A 19,108-nucleotide genomic window follows, 5' to 3' on the forward strand; every position below is an offset into this window, starting at 1 on the left:
TAGGAGATCGCTCCCCACACCATGATGCCGGGTGTTGGCCCTGTGTGCCTCGGTCGTATGCAGTCCTGATTGTGGCGCTCACCTGCACGGCGCCAAACACGCATACGACCATCATTGGCACCAAGGCAGAAGTGACTCTCATCGCTGAAGACGACACGTCTCCATTCGTCCCTCCATTCACGCCTGTCGCGACACCACTGGAGACGGGCTGCACGATGTTGGGGCGTGAGCGGAAGACGGCCTAACGGTGTGCGGGACCGTAGCCCAGCTTCATGGAGACGGTTGCGAATGGTCCTCGCCGATACCCCAGGAGCAACAGTGTCCCTAATTTGCTGGGAAGTGGCGGTGCGGTCCCCTACGGCACTGCGTAGGATCCTACGGTCTTGGCGTGCATCCGTGAGTCGCTGCGGTCCGGTCCCAGGTCGACGGGCACGTGCACCTTCCGCCGACCATTGGCGACAACATCGATGTACTGTGGAGACCTCACGAACCACGTGTTGAGCAATTCGGCGGTACGTCCACCCGACATCCCGCATGCCCACTATACGCCCTCGCTCAAAGTCCGTCAACTGCACATACGGTTCACGTCCACGCTGTCGCGGCATGCTACCAGTGTTAAAGACTGCGATGGAGCTCCGTATGCCACGGCAAACTGGCTGACACTGACGGCGGCGGTGCACAAATGCTGCGCAGCTAGCGCCCTTCGACGGCCAACACAGCGGTTCCTGGTGTGTCCGCTGTGCCGTGCGTGTGATCATTGCTTGTACAGCCCTCTCGCAGTGTCCGGAGCAAGTGTGGTGAGTCTGACACACCGGTGTCAATGTGTTCTTTTTTCCATTTCCAGGAGTGTATATTGCTTGACTTCTCGGTGAAGGTATGTTCACGAAACTTCAACAAAAGCCCGCACCGAGCTACTGAGCGTCTCTCTTGCAGAGTCTTCCACTGGAGTTTATCTGTCATCTCCGTAACGCTTTCGCGATTACTAAATGATCCTGTAACGAAGCGCGCTGCTCTCCATTGGATCTTCTCTATCTCTTCTATCAACCCTATCTGGTACGGATCCCACACTGCTGAACAGTATTCAAGCAGTGGGCGAACAAGCGTACTGTAACCTACTTCCTTTGTTTTCGGATTGCATTTCCTTAGGATTCTTCCAGTGAATCTCAGTCTGGCATCTGCTTTACCGACGATCAACTTTAAATGATCAATCCATTCTAAATCACTCCTAATGCGTACTCCCAGATAATTTATGGAATTAACTGATTCCAATTGCTGACCTGCTATTTTGTAGCTAAATGGTAAGGGATCTATCTTTCTATGTATTCGCAGCACATTACAGTTGTCTACATTGAGATTCAATTGCCATTCCCTGCACCATGCGTCAATTCGCTGCAGATCCTCTTGCATTTCAGTACAATTTTCCATTGTTACAACCTCTCGATATACCACAGCATCATCCGCAAAAAGCCTCAGTGAACTTCCGAAGTCATTCACAAGATCATTTATGTATATTGTGAATAGCAACGATCCTACGACACTCCCCTGCGGCACACCTGAAATCACTCTTACTTCGGAAGACTTCTCTCCATTGTGAATGACATGCTGCGTTCTCTTATCTAGGAACGTCTCAATCCAATCACACAATTGGTCTGATAGCCAATATGCTCTTACTCTGTTCATTAAACGACTGTGGGGAACTGTATCGAACGCCTTGCGGAAGTCAAGAAACACGGCATCTACCTGTGAACCCATGTCTATGGCCCTCTGAGTCTCGTGGACGAATAGCGCAAGCTGGGTTTCACACGATTGTCTTTTTCGAAACCCATGCTGATTCCTACAGAGTAGATTTCTAGTCTCCAGAAAAGTCATTATACTCCAACATAATAGGTGTATTAACTTGGCTTACCATGGATGCCGGCAGCTTCAGAGTCCAATGGCTCTATGAAAACAGTAATAGAGTCCGCGCCCGGTAGCTCAGTGGTTAGTGTGACAGAATGTCCATTATGAGGGCCCGGGTTCCATTTCCGGCTGGGTCGGAGATTTTCTCCTCTCAGGGACTGGGTGATGTGATGTCCTCATCATCATCACTCCCATCGACGCGCAAGTAGCCGAAGTGGCGTCAAATCGAAAGACTTGCACCTGGCGAACGGTGTACGCGACGGGAGGCCCTAGTCACACTACATTTTTTTAAAAGAAATAGACAAGTACTTTTATCTACGAACTGTCTTCACTGCCGCACCTGCATCCATCTGTGACAGAAAATCACCGCCCACGCCCAGCTATCCCAGAAATCCCTTTATAACTGCTGTAATAAGTGTGTCTCCTCTTATCCCTTTATACCTCCTATGCTCGTTTTCTTTTCACTAAATATATGAATTACTTAGAACACTCTGAAGTTATATACCAATCTTATACAATATACCAATGGAGTACTACTTTTCTGTTTATTTGAAGGTAATGAGGCGACTGTTCAGAAAGAAGAAGAAAAAGAAGCAGAAGTCGGACAGTACTGAAGGCAAAAGTAAGGGCGACAAGAAGAAGAAGAAGAAGAAGCAGGAGGAGGAGCAGTCCCAGGATTCAGCAACGGTCAGCGGCAGTGGCGGCGCTCACAGTCCGACCGCTGCAGAGGTGGCGATCGGAGGCGACGACAACGTGGAGGCCACTACGGATAGGTCCAACAAGAGCAGCCGCTCGCACTTCGACAATCTGTCCGACGCCACAGGTAAGAGAGTCTTATCATAATGAATCACAGCACTAACTACCGACGTGAACGTCTCCAAGTTGTAACGCTGTATGGTTCACTTAGAGATACTAGGCAAACTCTCTTTAAGAAAGAAATTACATATTAACTACCTATGAATTACTTTCTAATTGTTTGGTTAGTCATAATATAAAACTTAAGAATAAAAAATGATGCAGGATTATTTTGGTAAAAATTAGAAATGCAGGGTGGTCCATTGATCGTGACCCGGCCAAATATCTCACGAAGTGAGCGCCACGCAAAAAAAAAAAAAAAAAAAAAAACTACAAAGAACGATAATTCTCTAGCTTGGCCGACCGGAGTGGCCGTGCGGTTCTAGGCGCTGCAGTCTGAAGCCGAGCGCTACGGCCGCAGGTTCAAATCCTGCCTTGGGCATGGATGTGTGTGATGTCCTTAGGTTAGTTAAGTCGCAGAAGTTAAGTCGCATAGTGCTCAGGGCCATTTGAACCATTTTTTCTCTAGCTTAAATGGGGAAACCAGATGCCGCTATGGTTGTCCCACTAGATGGCGCTGCCATAGGTCAAACGGATATCAACTTTACATATTCTTGTAGTACGTAAAGAAATATGGATGTTTTAGTTGGGCCACTTTTTTCGCTTTGTGACAGATGGCGCTGCAATAGGCACAAACATTTGGCTCACAATTTTAGACGAACAGTTAGTAACAGATAGGTTTTTTAAAATTAAAATACACAACGTAAGTACGTTTGAACATTTTATTCCGGTTGTTCCAATGTGATACATGTACCTTTGTGAACTTATCATTTCTGAGAACGCATGCTGTTACAGCGTGATTACCTGTAAATACCACATTATTGCAATAAATGCTCAAAATGATGTCGTCAACCTCAATGCATTTGGCAATACGTGTAACGACATTCCTCTCAACAGTGAGTAGTTCACCTTCAGTAATGTTCGCACATGCATTGACAATGCGCTGAAGCCTGTTGTAAGGCGTTGTCGGTGGATCATGATAGCAGATCCGGTGAACGTGCGGGCCATGGTATGGTGCTTCGACGACCAATGAAATGTGCTATTCAGTACCGCGTCAACCGCACGCGACCTACGTGACGGACATCCATCATGTTGGAAGCACATCGCCATTCTGTCATGCAGTGAAATATCTTGTAGCAACATCGGTAGGACATTACGTAGGGAATCAGCATACATAGCACCATTTAGATTGCCATCGATAAAATGGGAGCCAATTAACCTATCCCCCATAATGCCGCACCATACATGTTCCACTTGTCGCAGCCATCATGGATTTTCCGTTGCCCAATAGTGGATATTATGCTCGTTTACGTTACCTCTTTTGGTCAATGACGCTTCGTCGCTAAATACACTCCTGGAAATTGAAATAAGAACACCGTGAATTCATTGTCCCAGGAAGGGGAAACTTTATTGACTCATTCCTGGGGTCAGATACATCACATGATCACACTGACAGAACCACAGGCACATACACACAGGCAACAGAGCATGCACAATGTCGGCACTAGTACAGTGTATATCCACCTTTCGCAGCAATGCAGGCTGCTATTCTCCCATGGAGACGATCGTAGAGATGCTGGATGTAGTCCTGTGGAACGGCTTGCCATGAAATTTCCACCTGGCGCCTCAGTTGGACCAGCGTTCGTGCTGGACGTGCAGACCGCGTGAGACGACGCTTCATCCAGTCCCAAACATGCTCAATGGGGGACAGATCCGGAGATCTTGCTGGCCAGGGTAGTTGACTTACACGTTCTAGAGCACGTTGGGTGGCACGGGATACATGTGGACGTGCATTGTCCTGTTGGAACAGCAAGTTCCCTTGCCGGTCTAGGAATGGTAGAACGATGGGTTCGATGACGGTTTGGATGTACCGTGCACTATTCAGTGTCCCCTCGACGATCACCAGAGATGTACGGCCAGTGTAGGAGATCGCTCCCCACACCATGATGCCGGGTGTTGGTCCTGTGTGCCTCCATCGTATGCAGTCCTGATTGTGGCGCTCACCTGCACGGCGCCAAACACGCATACGACCATCATTGCCACCAAGGCAGAAGCGACTTTCATCGCTGAAGACGACATGTCTCCATTCGTCCCTCCATTCACGCCTGTCGCGACACCACTGGAGGTGTGCGGCACGATGTTAGGGCGTGAGCGGAAGACGGCCTAACGGTGTGCGGGACAGTAGCCCAGCTTCATGGAGACGGTTGCGAATGGTCCTCGCCGATACCCCAGAAGCAACAGTGTCCCTAATTTGCTGGGAAGTGTTGGTGCGGTCCCCTACGGCACTGCGTAGGATCCTACGGTCTTGGCGTGCATCCGTGCGTCGCTGCGGTCCGGTCCCAGGTCGACGGGCACGTGCACCTTCCGCCGACCACTGTCGACAACATCGATGTACTGTGGAGACCTCAAGCCCCACGTGTCGAGCAATTCGGCGGTACGTCCACCCGGCCTCCCGCATGCCCACTATACGTCCTCGCTCAAAGTCCGTCAACTGCACATACGGTTCACGTCCACGCTGTCGCGTCATGCTACCAGTGTTAAAGACTGCGATGGAGCTTCGTATGCCTCGGCAAACTGGCTGACACTGACGGCGGCGGTGCACAAATGCTGCGCAGCTAGCGCCATTCGACGGCCAACACCGCGGTTCCTGGTGTGTCCGCTGTGCCGTGCGTGTGATCATTGCGTGTACAGCCCTCTCGCAGTGTCCGGAGCAAGTATGGTGGGTCTGACACACCGGTGTCAATGTGTTCTTTTTTCCATTTCCAGGAGTGTATATATGGTCGGAGTTTTATCGAGCTATGTTACTTGTCAAAGACCTCTCATGCGAGAGCTATTTTCATTCTTAAATGTTGCACACCAGAATATACAGGGTCTTCGTTTTAACTTGTAATATCCAAGTACCTCAAAAAATACGAAGGGTATGATGCAGCAGAGTGTGTACTTATACACAGCTTCCTGGCAGATTAACGCTGTGAGGACGGATCGTAAGTCGTGCTGGGTTTGCTTAGTCGACAGAGCACTTGCCCGCGAAAGGCAAAGGTCTAGAGTATTAGTCTCGCTCTGGCACACAATTTTAATGTGTCAAGAGATTTTAAAAAAAGGCTACATTTTTATCGCAAAAATAATATAGGATAAAATGAGTCGAATCTTAACATCAAAAACTGGAAAAACTTAATTTTTCGATTACAATGCCATCTGCAATGAATGTTTCGGGTAAACCCTAAATATTTTTTTAGCTTTAAGTCCAAATATGCAATAGAGATTGGATTTACCATTTTACAATTCAAAATTAACCCTCAAACCCTCCCACGGTATGGGAGAATGGGAATGGGTTGCACATGGTCAGTTTTAGCCGACACATGACTTCTTTGGAAACATTAACATTTCAATTAGAACATTTATTTCATAAAATGCACATTTTTCGACATACTTCGCTGCTGTAAGTTAATATAAACACGCCATATTTCCAATATTTGCAAGCTGCACTTATTCGAGATACTCTGTAGACATGACGAAACGGGGTTTTAGTTCTGGAAGGAGAATTAAGAACTCAGAGAATTGGCTGTGACTTCGTAACTATATTAGAGACAGCAAAGGACTGGAAACATCAGTTGAACGGAATGAATAGTGACCTCAAAAGTGATTTTAAGATGAATATGGACAAACACAAAAGGTACGTAATGGAATTTAGTGGATAAGAGACACTAAAAGTGGTAGAAAAGGTTTGTCACTTCAGTAGCAAAATAACTGACTGTTGTCAAAGTAGACATGATATAACTAACATACAGACTGTCAATAGCACAAAAAACGTTCCTGGAGCGACTAAAATTTTTTAACTTCGAGTATAAACATAGATGTTAGGAAATCTTTTCTGAATACGTTTGTCTGAAATGTAGCCTTGTATTGAAGTGAAACGTGGACGATAAATAGTCTATACAGAAAGAGAATAGAACAAGTTCCTTTTTATTTGTACACCGGCCTCAGGTTACACATATGGTATCGTTATCGGTTCAGACTTCTTAGTAAGTCATCATAAAATAATCCGTTTAAAAGGAAAGAAACATGGGATAACAAAATGTTGGGGAGCTGCACTATATAATGAAAGTAACTATTATATAAAGGTGACGACAAGGGACAAATATTTTGTCAAACTTCTCTTACATGAACTTTGTATATGAGAGCTGCTTGCCTCTCGACAGATGTAGTACTTTCCCTTTTCTTCTGTCTGTATAGCTTATTTTCTTCCATGAACTTCATTTAAGTACAAATACTGGCTGTCGTAAGTCGAACCAAGATATTCCCACGACACTTTGAAATAGACTTAAGTAGACATACTTTAGAATGACGCGTGCAAAGGCATGGAGAATAATTCGTAAGAGTAATCATAGGTCTCGGAACAGTTCCTGAACTCCATCAGTAAGTTCACATCCGCATGTAAATTATGGGAAGCCATCAGGAGGATCTCAAGGCACAACTCTAGACCGCTAATAGCAGCTGTACGAATACAGGGGTATCTTGTAACATCGATGAGGAATATAGCTCAGACAATAACTAAGTCACATAAATCCATTACCGCTGATTTCAGCTAGGATCCAACCTTCTATCGATATCTGGAGGCCCAGAAGAAGGCTGATCTTGATTTCCGTTCTACCAACATGGGATAATATAAGGAGCCTCTCTCTCTCTCTGGGAGCTGGATTCTGCATTGTCAGTTGCTTGCGATGCGATCACTGGAAACGACCAGTTGCAACAGTTGGTCCGACGGCCAAAGGAAGTCCTCCTTCAGCTCTTCAATAAAATTTGAATAACTGGTGACTTTCCCAACTCGTGGTAAGAACCTATTTTATTCCAAATTTTAAAACCAGGACAGGATGGTACAGTCCCTAGTAGTTATCGCAGTATTAGCCTGACAAGCTGTGTGGGAAAGACACTGGAGCGAATGGCCAATCGTGTGGCCTAGTCTGGGTTCTCGAAACCGGGCCCCTACTCAGTCGCTCCCAGTGTGGGTTCAGCATATATCGCTCCACTCTCGATAACCTGACCCTGCTCGAACCTGCAATGCAACAAGCTTTCCTTCGTAAGCAACACCTTACCGGTGTTTTCTTCTGTTTGGAAAAGACCTACTTCTCTACCTGGTGGCATAATATTTTGTCGCAGCTCCATCAGTGGGGATTCCGTGGACGTCTACCGACCTTCATACGGTCCTTTCTCTCGGACAAATATTTTAGATACAGGGTGGGGAATGACCTGTCTGACCATTTTAAGCAGGAGAATGGTGTCCCTCAAGGGAGTGTTCTAGGTGTCACGGCTTTCACCATTGCAATCAATAGTATTACAACCACAGTGTGATGTCGAGTACTATGTTCCTTGTTTGTGGACGACATGTCAGTCTTCTGTGCATCCTCCAGCCTCGCCACGGCTACTCGGCAATTGCAGCCGACGATCAGGCGCTTGGAGGAATAGTCTTGCACCACGGGTTTTAAATTCTCATGAGAGAAAACAGTTTGTGTTACTTTTAATCGTTCCTCCCGTCTGTTTAATTTTCTCGTTTTAAAACTGGGGCACACCGTTCTCACTTTTAAGGAAAAGCTGAAGTATCTGGGTCTTATCTTAAATGAGTAGTTAAAATGGTTGCCACACCTTAAAGAGCTGAAACAAACATCTCTCAGGCCTTAAACATCCTTAAATGTTTAGTCATATGTCTTGGGGAGCCGACAGAGCGCGTCTTCTCCAACTTTATAAGTTCTTTGTGCGACCCCGGCGTCAATACGGATGCCAGATTTATGGGTCAACAAGGCCTTCATAATTTAAATTTTGGATGCAGTTCATCACGGGGACATGAGGCTCTCGACAGGGGTTTATCGCACTAACCTTGTTTTTAATTTGAGTGCAGAGGCTGCTGAGCCTCCGCTGTCTATTCATTCCTACATCGCCAGTATCCAGTTACGTTGTTCAGCCGCCACTGGAACGGCTGGTCAATCATCGACCACAAGCAACACGGCCATTTGGGATCGGTAGAAGGGAGAGCCTTGAAATATTACAGGTAGTGGTGGTGCTGGAGAGCCTTGAATTATTACAGGTGGTGGTGGTGTTGGGGTCCAAAGTCAGGGGTGGAGTAGGGTCTCCCCCCGGCTACAACCAAGGCCCAGATTGCTTTTATAACCGACTGCCTGCAAAAAGCCTTATACCCCAGACTAAGTTTTCAAAATTATATTTTTAAAATTAATTTAAAATTAAATTTTTAAAATTAAATTTAATGAAATATTACGTAGCCACCCAGATTTTACTGCCGTCTACGCGGATCGGTCTAAGCAGGAAGATGTTTTCGGTTGTTCTCTCGTGTTCCCCGATATTGTCCTCAGGACAGGATTCCCGGGGCAGTTTTCAGTTGTTACGCGGAACTTTTGTGCTATGGAGTAGATGAGAAGGCGTCGTGTCAAGAAATCTATAATCTGATCTCATTCTCAAAGTGCCCTTCTTTCTGTTGGACAGGTGTACCCAGCAGATCGGATGGTGCAACAGGTACAGGACGCTCTCCTTTTCCTGCACAGGCAAAACAAGGAAATGATTTTTTGCTGGGTTCCAGAGCATATAGGCATCCAGGGAAACGAACTCGCTGATGCTGCTGTCAAGGAGGCTTGCTCCCTTTCCTCCCCCTGCCCGCTGTTCAGTCCTCTGCAGGTTGTCACTTCATTTGTGACCTGGAAGGCCATATTTTGGTGGGAATCTCATTGGCTGGAAGTGACGAACAATAAACTGCGTTCCATCAAGACCTCAGTGAGCCCACGGATCACCTCCTTCTGCTCGCGACGATGTGGAGAAGTAGTCCTTACTCGGCGTAGAGTGGGACATTGTTCATTGACACATGGTTTCCTCTTACGTCGGGAGGAGTCCCCAGTATGTCAGAGATGCGGGACACAGCTGTCAGTACATCTTTTAACTGAGTGCGTTTTTTAGAACGACTTGAGGGTAGAAATGGGTCTCCCACAGGATCTTCCTTCTGTTTTAACTGATAACGAGGCGAGTGTTTCTCGTGTCTTAAAATTTTGTTTGGCGTCTGGAATTCTTCCCAAAATACTGAGTGTGAGATCTTGAAGTGTCACAGAGTGGCTGGTTCACGTATTATTTCTAAGTCGTCATTCAGCAATGGTTATTTGTCCCTTTTTTTTAACAGCATCCTCACAGGTAATTTACCCATTATTTTATTTACTCGTAGTTATCCCGCAGTGTCTCTCTGGGATTTTATGAACCTCATCTTCTTGAGGTTGCTTTATTTTTACTGTCGTGGCATCAAACGTAGTTTTCCAATTTATTGATCTTCTTCCATAGACTGTGAAAACCCTCTTCGGTATAACATTAATGCAAGGGCGCTGATCACCTGGGTGTTTAGCACCCTCCACCATAAATCATCACCATCATCATCATTAAGTAGAGTTACATATTCCTTTCTTTACATCCGTTATAAAAACAGTTGTTATGATTACGAATTCGGTTCTGGAAACCTTCAAGATTTACACCAAGTTCTGCAACGGTTATGTTATTTAGTTAGTTTACATGCGCGCAATGAGGTCATGCGATCGTACGTGTCATTAATGTCTAGCACATAATATTTGCTTCATGGAGACGTGTTTTATTACAGTTTGCTACAGATGAATACCACGAGAACTAGTACCAGTGACGTAACATGACGTGGTAAACTCCATTATTCCATCAGAAACCCACAATCCGACAAAATGTGCCACACAGCGTTATTCACACACACTTCAATTGTTGTTATGAATACGATTAAAAGTGCCCGTATTCTTGATAGAAAACGCCATATCATTGCGCTTAAAGAAGTGTACTTGCAATTAAGCGAAGTGACACAATAATCAGTGGTGGAATGTTATTAAAATACACTACTGGCCTTTAAAATTGCTAGACCACGAAGATGACGTGTTACAGACGCGAAATGTAACCGACAGGAAGAACATGCTGTCATATACAAATGATTAGCTTTTCAGAGCATTCACACAAGGTTGGCGACGGTGGTGACACCTACAACGTGCTGACATGAGGAAAGTTTTCAACCGATTTCTCATACACAAACGGCAGTTGACCGGCGTTGCCTGGTGAAATGTTATTGTGATGCCTCGTGTAAGGAGGATAAATGCGTACCATCATTTTTCCAACTTTGATAAAGGTCGGATTGTAGCCTATCACGACTGCGCTTTATCGTATCGCGACATTGCTGCTCGCGTTGATCGAGATCCAATGACTGGTATCGGAATATGGAATCGTGGGTTCAGGAGGGTAATACGGAACGCTATGCTGGATTCCAAAGGTCCCGTATCACTAGTAGTCGAGATGACAGGCATCTTCTCCGCATGGCTGTAACGGATTGTGCAGCCACGTCTCGATCCCTGAGTCAACAGATGGGGACCCTTGCAAGACAACAACCATCTGCACGAACAGTTCGACGACGTATGCAGCAGCATGGACTATCAGCACGGATACCGTGGTTGTGGTTACCCCTGACGCTCCATCACAGACAGGAGCGCCTGCGATGGTGTACTCAACGACGAACCTGGGTGCACGTATGAAAAAAGTCATTTTTTCGAATGAATCCAGGTTCTCTTTACAGCATCATGATGGTCGCATCCGTGTTTGGCGACATCGCGGTGAACGCATATTGGAACCGTGTATTCGTCATCGCCATACTGGCGTATCACCAGGCGTGATGGTATGGTGTGCCATTGGTTACAAGTCTCGGTCACCTCTTGTTCGCGTTGACGGCAATTTGAACAGTGTACGTTACATTTCAGATGTGTTTCGACCCGTGGCTCTACCCTTCAATCGATCCCTGTGAAACCCTACATCTCAGCAGGATATTGCACGACCGCATGTTGTTGGTCCTGTACGCGCCTTTCTGGATACAAAAAATGTTCGACTGCTGCCCTGGCCAGCACATTCTGCAGATCTCTCAACAACTGAAAATGTCTGGTCAATAGTGGCCGAACAACTGGCTCGTCTCAATACGCCAGTCACTACTCTTGATGAACTGTGGTGTCGTGTTGAAGCTACATGGGCAGCTGTACCTGTACGCGCCACCCAAGCTCTGTTTGACTCAATGCCCAGGTGTATCAACGCCGCTATTGCGGCCAGAGTTGGTCGTTCTGGGTACTGACTTCTCAGGATCTATGTACCCAAATTGCTTCAAAATGTAGTCACATGTCAGTTCTAGTATACTACATTTGTCCAATGAATACCCGTTTATCATCTGCATTTCTTCTTGGTGTAGCAATTTTAATGGCCAGTAGTGTATATAAGTTGAAGATGAATGAATTGGGAATCCATTGGCACTAAATTTGTGACCGCTGCCTGCTGCAGTTAAATAGCAGCAATAACACATCCAAATAAACTTACAAACTCATTAACTACATTCCTGAATACCCGCGGTTCAGAAACATAGATATGTATTTACATCGATTGCATCTACTTTACGATGTATACCTTTCCTTAGCAACACTGTGTTTGAAATGGTATAGCCTATTTACTATAACACCTTGGTTGTTTATATTTATTGGAAACAGAAAATGTGATTCAAGATGAGTCTGAACAGACAGAACCGATACATATTATAAAATGAATGTATGTATGTGTGTTCCACATCTCCTCCTAAACAACTTGAACGATTTCAGCCAAACTTGGCTCGCTTTATTCATCGATTATACGAGAATAAGAGCACATAGCGACTTGCTACGAACATTACATATACACTCCTGGAAATGGAAAAAAGAACACATTGACACCAGTGTGTCAGACCCACAATACTTGCTCCGGACACTGCGAGAGGGCTGTACAAGCAATGATCACACGCACGGCACAGCGGACACACCAGGAACCGCGGTGTTGGCCGTCGAATGGCGCTAGCTGCGCAGCATTTGTGCACCGCCGCCGTCAGTGTCAGCCAGTTTGCCGTGGCATACGGAGCTCCATCGCAGTCTTTAACACTGGTAGCATGCCGCGACAGCGTGGACGTGAACCGTATGTGCAGTTGACGGACTTTGAGCGAGGGCGTATAGTGGGCATGCGGGAGGCCAGGTGGACGCACCGCCGAATTGCTCAACACGTGGGGCGTGAGGTCTCCACAGTACATCGATGTTGTCGCCAGTGGTCCGCGGAAGGTGCTCGTGCCCGTCGACCTGGGACCGGACCGAAGCACGGATGCACGCCAAGACCGTAGGATCCTACGCAGTGCCGTAGGGGACCGCACCGCCACTTCCCAGCAAATTAGGGACACTGTTGCTTCTGGGGTATCGGCGAGGACCATTCGCAACCGTCTCCATGAAGCTGGGCTACGGTCCCGCACACCGTTAGGCCGTCTTCCGCTCACGCCCCAACATCGTGCAGCCCGCCTCCAGTGGTGTCGCGACAGGCGTGAATGGAGGGACGAAAGGAGACTTGTCGTCTTCAGCGATGAGATTTGCTTCTGCCTTGGTGGCAATGATGGTCGTATGCGTGTTTGGCGCCGTGCAGGTGAGCGCCACAATCAGGACTGCATACGACCGAGGCACACAGGGCCAACACCCGGCATCATGGTGTGGGGAGCGATCTCCTACACTGGCCGTACACCTCTGGTGATCGTCGAGGGGACACTGAATAGTGCACGGTACATCCAAACAGTCATAGAACCCATCGTTCTACCATTGCTAGACCGGCAAGGGAACTTGCTGTTCCAACAGGACAATGCACGTCCGCATTTATCCCCTGCCACCCAACGTGCTCTAGAAGGTGTAAGTCAACTACCCTGGCCCTGGCCAGCAAGATCTCCGGATCTGTTCCCCATTGAACATATTTGGGACTGGATGAAGCGTCGTCTCACGCGGTCTGCACGTCCAGCACGAACGCTGGTCCAACTGAGGCGCCAGGTGGAAATGGCATGGCAAGCCGTTCCACAGGACTACATCCAGCATCTCTACGATCGTCTCCATGGGAGAATAGCATCCTGCATTGCTGCGAAAGGTGGATATACACTGTACTAGTGCCGACATTGTGCATGCTCTGTTGCCTGTGTCTATGTGCCTGTGGTACTGTCAGTCTGATCAAGTGATGTATCTGACCCCAGGAATGTGTCAATAAAGTTTCCTCTTACTGGGACAATGAATTCACGGTGTTCTTATTTCAATTTCCAGGAGTGTATATTCAAACCTTTACAAAACTTTTTCTCGCTGTCAGCCCTCACAAATGATTTAATGAAAAAAATGTTTATCGCTTGCTACATTTCCGCAATTTGTGCAGTAAAACTGCCGCATGGTGCATGTAGTCTTAATTTATTACTTCATTACTACTAATTGTATTAGCGACATATTTTGTAAACAGTATTCACATATACCACTGAATGTACCAGCAATATTATATCATCGTACGACAAATTGTTCCGGACATATGATTTCACAAACACTGAGATGCTCCTATACCACTGTATGTACTTGCAAAATTATATCATTGTACGCCACATAGTTCAGGAGATATGACGTGATCAACATTGAGCAGGTACAGGTGAAATATGTGTACAAATAAATGTGGAATATGTTAAATATTTGTGAAATATATCTGACATGTATGTATGTGGGCGAAGCCATACATGAACTCTGGAACATTTTCAACCAACTTTGATAGAATACTAGTTAAGATCGGGAAGGAAATACTGTGGGGAGTAAGAACCACCAGCCTCCTGTCGTAGTAGGAATGATAACGTGGAGAGAAAAAGGGAGAGGAACAAATGGGCATACAGAGAGGGCGAAGGAGGAGATAGACACAGATAGGTAGGGACGAGGAGTTGAACAGAAAGAGGGATAGGTTGAAATGGACGGAGAGAGGGGAGAAGAGGAGTTGTACAGAGAAAAGGAGGAGGAGTATATGAGCAGGATGAGGGTTGAGAAGGACTTGAACACAGAGAGTAAAGAGGAGGAGATGTACAGAGATAGAGGAGGAGAAGATGGCCACAGGGGGCAGGAGGAGATGGGCAGTGGGTGTGGCCTGGAAGAAGGGGGACAGAGAGTTGGTATAGAGCAGATGGACAAGGATGAGGAGAAGGAGTAGATGGATAGAGAGAGGGGGAAGGAGGAGATGGACTCCGTCCAAACAGACTTTGAAGGCCTGACGGTAGGGACTGAACACCATGTAGTTCTCAGCCCACACGCGCAGTGGATGCAGACATGGGGGAGCATGTTGTCAGTACACTGTTCTCCTGATTGTTGTCAGTTTTCGAGACAGGTGCCGCTGCCTCCCAATCAAGTAGCTCCTCAATTAACTTCACAAGGGCTAATTGCACCCCATTTGCCAAGGGCGCTCGGCAGACTGGACGGTCACTAATTCAAGTGCTAACGAAGCCCGACGGAGAGGCCCAGAGTGCCTTCAGACTTGGTGCAATACAACAGAGATTGCACTCCTGCCACCGTCTTTAATGGAACATTTTATCTCAGCACCACAACTATGTAGCTGTATTTACGGATGGGTCGGACAAGGGGATTTGGTTGGTTTCTCTCTTGTTTTTCCGGATCGTGTTCTCAAGGTTCAACTGCCTCAGACTTTTGCTGTCTTTGATGCAGAATTGTCTGCGATCTTGCGGGCACTGGAGCAGGTGAGACATTCTTCCTGTCCTAAATTCCTTGTCTGTTCCGATCCACTAAGTGCCCTTCACTCACTGCAGCGTTTGCATCCAGCAGATAAAATAGTTCAGACCATCCAGGATGCCCTCCTCCAAGTACAGCGACTGGGGAAGGTTGTAGCTTTCTGCTGGGTTCCGGGGCATGTTAGCATTGCTGGGAATGAAAGGGCAGATCTCGCAGCCAAGGAGGCGTGTCTCGATCCACAAGTATCTCATTGTGCTATCCCCCTGCACGCACTCACCTCGCTGTTGAGCTCACGAGTCATGCGTCGGTGGGAGGATGAGTGGCTGGAAGTGACTGACAATAAGCTCCGTATAGTCAAGTCCACAACGCGTGTGTGGTGTACTTCCTTTCAGCCCCATCGACGGGACGAGGTTCTCCTCACTCGGCTACGAATAGGCCACAGCCCGATGACGCATGTCTTCCTGCTCCGATGAGAGGAGCCTCCAATGTGTTGTGCTTGTGGCGTCCAGGTCACTGTGCGCCACGTTTTATTGGATTGAGTTTTATTTTCTGACCAGCCGGTCGCGGCTGCCTTGCCAGCGGATCTACCATCTCTTTTAGGAAACACTCGGACGAATATGGTTAAAGTTTTAAAGTTCTGTGCCTTGTCAAATGTTTTTACTAAGACTTTAGGGTGAGGGTCTTAATTTGCTCACTGTGTGACAAGCTCGCCCATATTTTATGTAAGTGGCCAGCCAATGACACTTTTCTGTGACATTCTGGCTGCTACGTTTTCGCTTTCCTTACGTTTTACTTTCTTATGTAGCATTTTCCTTCTTTTCTTGCATTCTTTGCGTGTGTGCTTCGGTTTTATTAGGTCTGTCCCCATTCGTTCCTTTTCATGTGTGTCACGGCGCTGATGACCTCGCCATTGAGCGCCCTTAAGCCCCAACACACACACACACACACACACACACACACACACACGCACACACCAAGCCCGATAGTACTTAACTTCGGTGAACCAGTGTTGTCAGTGCAGCAAGGCCGTTGGAGGTACTTACAAAGCTATAGTATAAACAATAGTGATCTATGCACTCCAAATAACGTAATTTCTACAACTATGTTTTAAGAAGAAATCTTACAGTGCCCTCTAATGCTCTCGCCACTTTGGTGAAACATTCTTCAGTAAAACAAAGAAGGTGAAGCTACCATTCTTTACTGCTAGTGAGGTAACTGAGCTAAAACGCCACGACGTTTTTCTGAAGGTAGGCTTCATGTATATATCTTTATTTTTCTCTGGACCAGATGATTTTTCATAGCAACGTTAGGGTGATTTTTTGTGCGCATAATACATTTTTCTCTTGACCAGATGATTTTTCATAGCAGCGTTAGGGTGATTTTGCGTGCACATAATACAATTTACAGTCCTTTCCGGACTGAGACAAATTTTTTTTAATTGCATTATTTGATCAACATTGTGTAGGAGCCCACCAGATGCGACCTAATACAGGAGTTTAGACAAACGGGGAGCGATTGGGGGTGGGGGTGGGGGCTGTGAAGCGCAGGGTACTAATGAGACATCATTCAGTTAACAGACTTCTATTTCCGAGATTTTTAGAATGAATTTCTTTTCTTCCCACTGTGGCTTAGCACCAGCCCTGCTGAGCCTACGTTGCACAAAGGTGCAGGGTAGCACGTCAGCGCCCAACAAGGAATTCGCAGTCACAGGCTCCGGCGTTTACCAAGGTCAGTGCCGTGGCCCCATCATAGGAAGGTCTGACAGCTGGCTCGTAGCTACAGTCTGTGGGTGTCTATTGGATCCTCAGCGCTCTCACTGAGTGAAACTGCACTTAGGCTCAGCCCAAGATACCTGCACCCCCCTTTTGTCAGCTGTCGACCTGGCATGTAGGTGGATGACGTAGCAATTACACAAAGGACAGCCAGAGAGATAGTCCCAGCATACATTTTGTAAGGCAGTACTTGTATTGCCCAGAAGTGGTGGCACAGGTGACCTACTCCCAAACTGAATAGCTCGTAGATTCGTTCTTCTGTCACTAATGATCAGCCTAGTGCTAATCCTCAGTCAGTAACCGCTGTGATGAATGGGAGTACTGCTCGCAGAATTGAAGTTTCCTCCACAGCCAGACGACTATCAACTCGTTGCAGTGGACTGCAAGGTGGCTGCAGCTGTGAATCACTTCCTTCTTTGCATTCGCCATGACATCCTACAACTAGCAGAGCTGCCTTTCGATCAGTATCAGTGATGCAGATCGAGTGGCCTAACTCTGAGAGTGGAAGACAGGCAAAGATTTTATAGCAGTCCATGGCGTGATCTCCCTTGTGTTAGTTACCGAATGTGCTCCAGTTTTCTGAGCTTTTCAGCGTTCTTGGTTGGCTTAATATTTAACTTTGGGGCTTTAGAGCTTTCCCTTAGGCAAAGTTTGCAGTTTTAAAGGTGTTCTTCTTGTATCTCTAGGTGCAGCTATTGCACATAGCCTTGTTACAGAAGAATGTTTGGCACTGTTGTCTATGTGCTGAATAAGATGTTCCTGACATTCTCTCTGGCACTCTGTGACGTAATAAGCTCCCTATCTATATGTACTTCAGTCCTCCCGAGTGTTAACATTGGTTACAGCACCTTTGCGTACCTGATGGACTTGTTGCACTTAGTGTCGTCACAGCCAGTCCTAATAAAATTTTGTTCTCATACTTAATTACTATTATGTTGTGCAACATTCCCTTGTCCTTTGTAAAATTCGCCACTAATTTTTGCACTTTACTAACCTGTATACACTTTCTATTAATTATTTTTTATGGAATATCTGACTGTTAGTTTTAAGTTGATTTTAATTTTGTAAAGCTTAATCCCCTTAAACGGTAACGCTAATTTCTAATTAATCTTTACTTTACCTCTTAGTGCTTAGACCCATAATTCGACTTAAATTAGTCAACATCATTTTCTGTAGTAAAAAGGTAACTGATGCACAGGTATCTCTGGGTGTTGTGCTGTTCTTTGGTTGTAACAAACATAAATTTCATAAACGGAGATCAGAATCGCTACAGTACTACGAGCTGAAATGCTAAGTTCAGAACCTGCATACTCTGTTTCACACAGTACTGTTGGATGTCTTGCAACATCTGTTCTGCTGAAATCTGCCCCTTCTGCGGCACTATACATTGGTCTAATGCGTGAGGGATGTATGGGTTTAGGGTGTCATTTAGAAATGTTGGGTTTCAAACTGACAGTATCCCTAACGTCTGATCTGGACAAAACGGCAAGATATGTGTTACCTCGATAACTGTGGCAGATAGGCAAAACGTTGTCCTGGTTACCGAGCGAGGTGGAAGAGTGGTTAGCACACTGGACTTGCATTCGGGAGGATGACGGTTCAATCCCGCATCCGGCCATCCTGATTTAAGTTTTCCGTGATTTCCCTAAATCTCTCCAGGCAAATGCCGGGATGGTTCCTTTGAAAGGGCACGACCGACTTCCCTTCCCATCCTTCCCTAATCCGATGAGACCGATGACCTCGCTGTTTGCTCTCCTCTCCCAAACAATCCAACCCCCTATATCAGTTGTCCCGGTTACGTCACAAGTCGCCCTATTAGTTACGATTCCGCTATCTTTTAGCTCCATCGTAGTCATATCATGGAGCTTTCCTTTACTCTAACAATTCAGAATTATAATCTCTTTAGTGCATACCGAATTCATCCAGAGTAGCTCATTACTTGGGAACGCAAATAGGGGGGTACGT

General features: G+C 46.4%; 1 protein-coding gene across 1 annotated transcript in view; it reads left to right on the top strand.

The window, feature by feature from the left end:
* Positions 1–19,108, top strand: part of LOC126336989 (uncharacterized) — a 112,034-nt gene that overhangs the window by 55,751 nt on the left and 37,175 nt on the right. Inside the window, exon 3 of the mRNA XM_050001230.1 lies at positions 2,455–2,722. Coding sequence (XP_049857187.1) covers positions 2,455–2,722 — 268 coding nt within the window. The remainder of the gene's footprint in view (positions 1–2,454; positions 2,723–19,108) is intronic.

Source organism: Schistocerca gregaria, chromosome 1 (genome assembly GCF_023897955.1).
Source record: "Schistocerca gregaria isolate iqSchGreg1 chromosome 1, iqSchGreg1.2, whole genome shotgun sequence".
NCBI classification, from domain to species: Eukaryota; Metazoa; Arthropoda; class Insecta; order Orthoptera; family Acrididae; genus Schistocerca; species Schistocerca gregaria.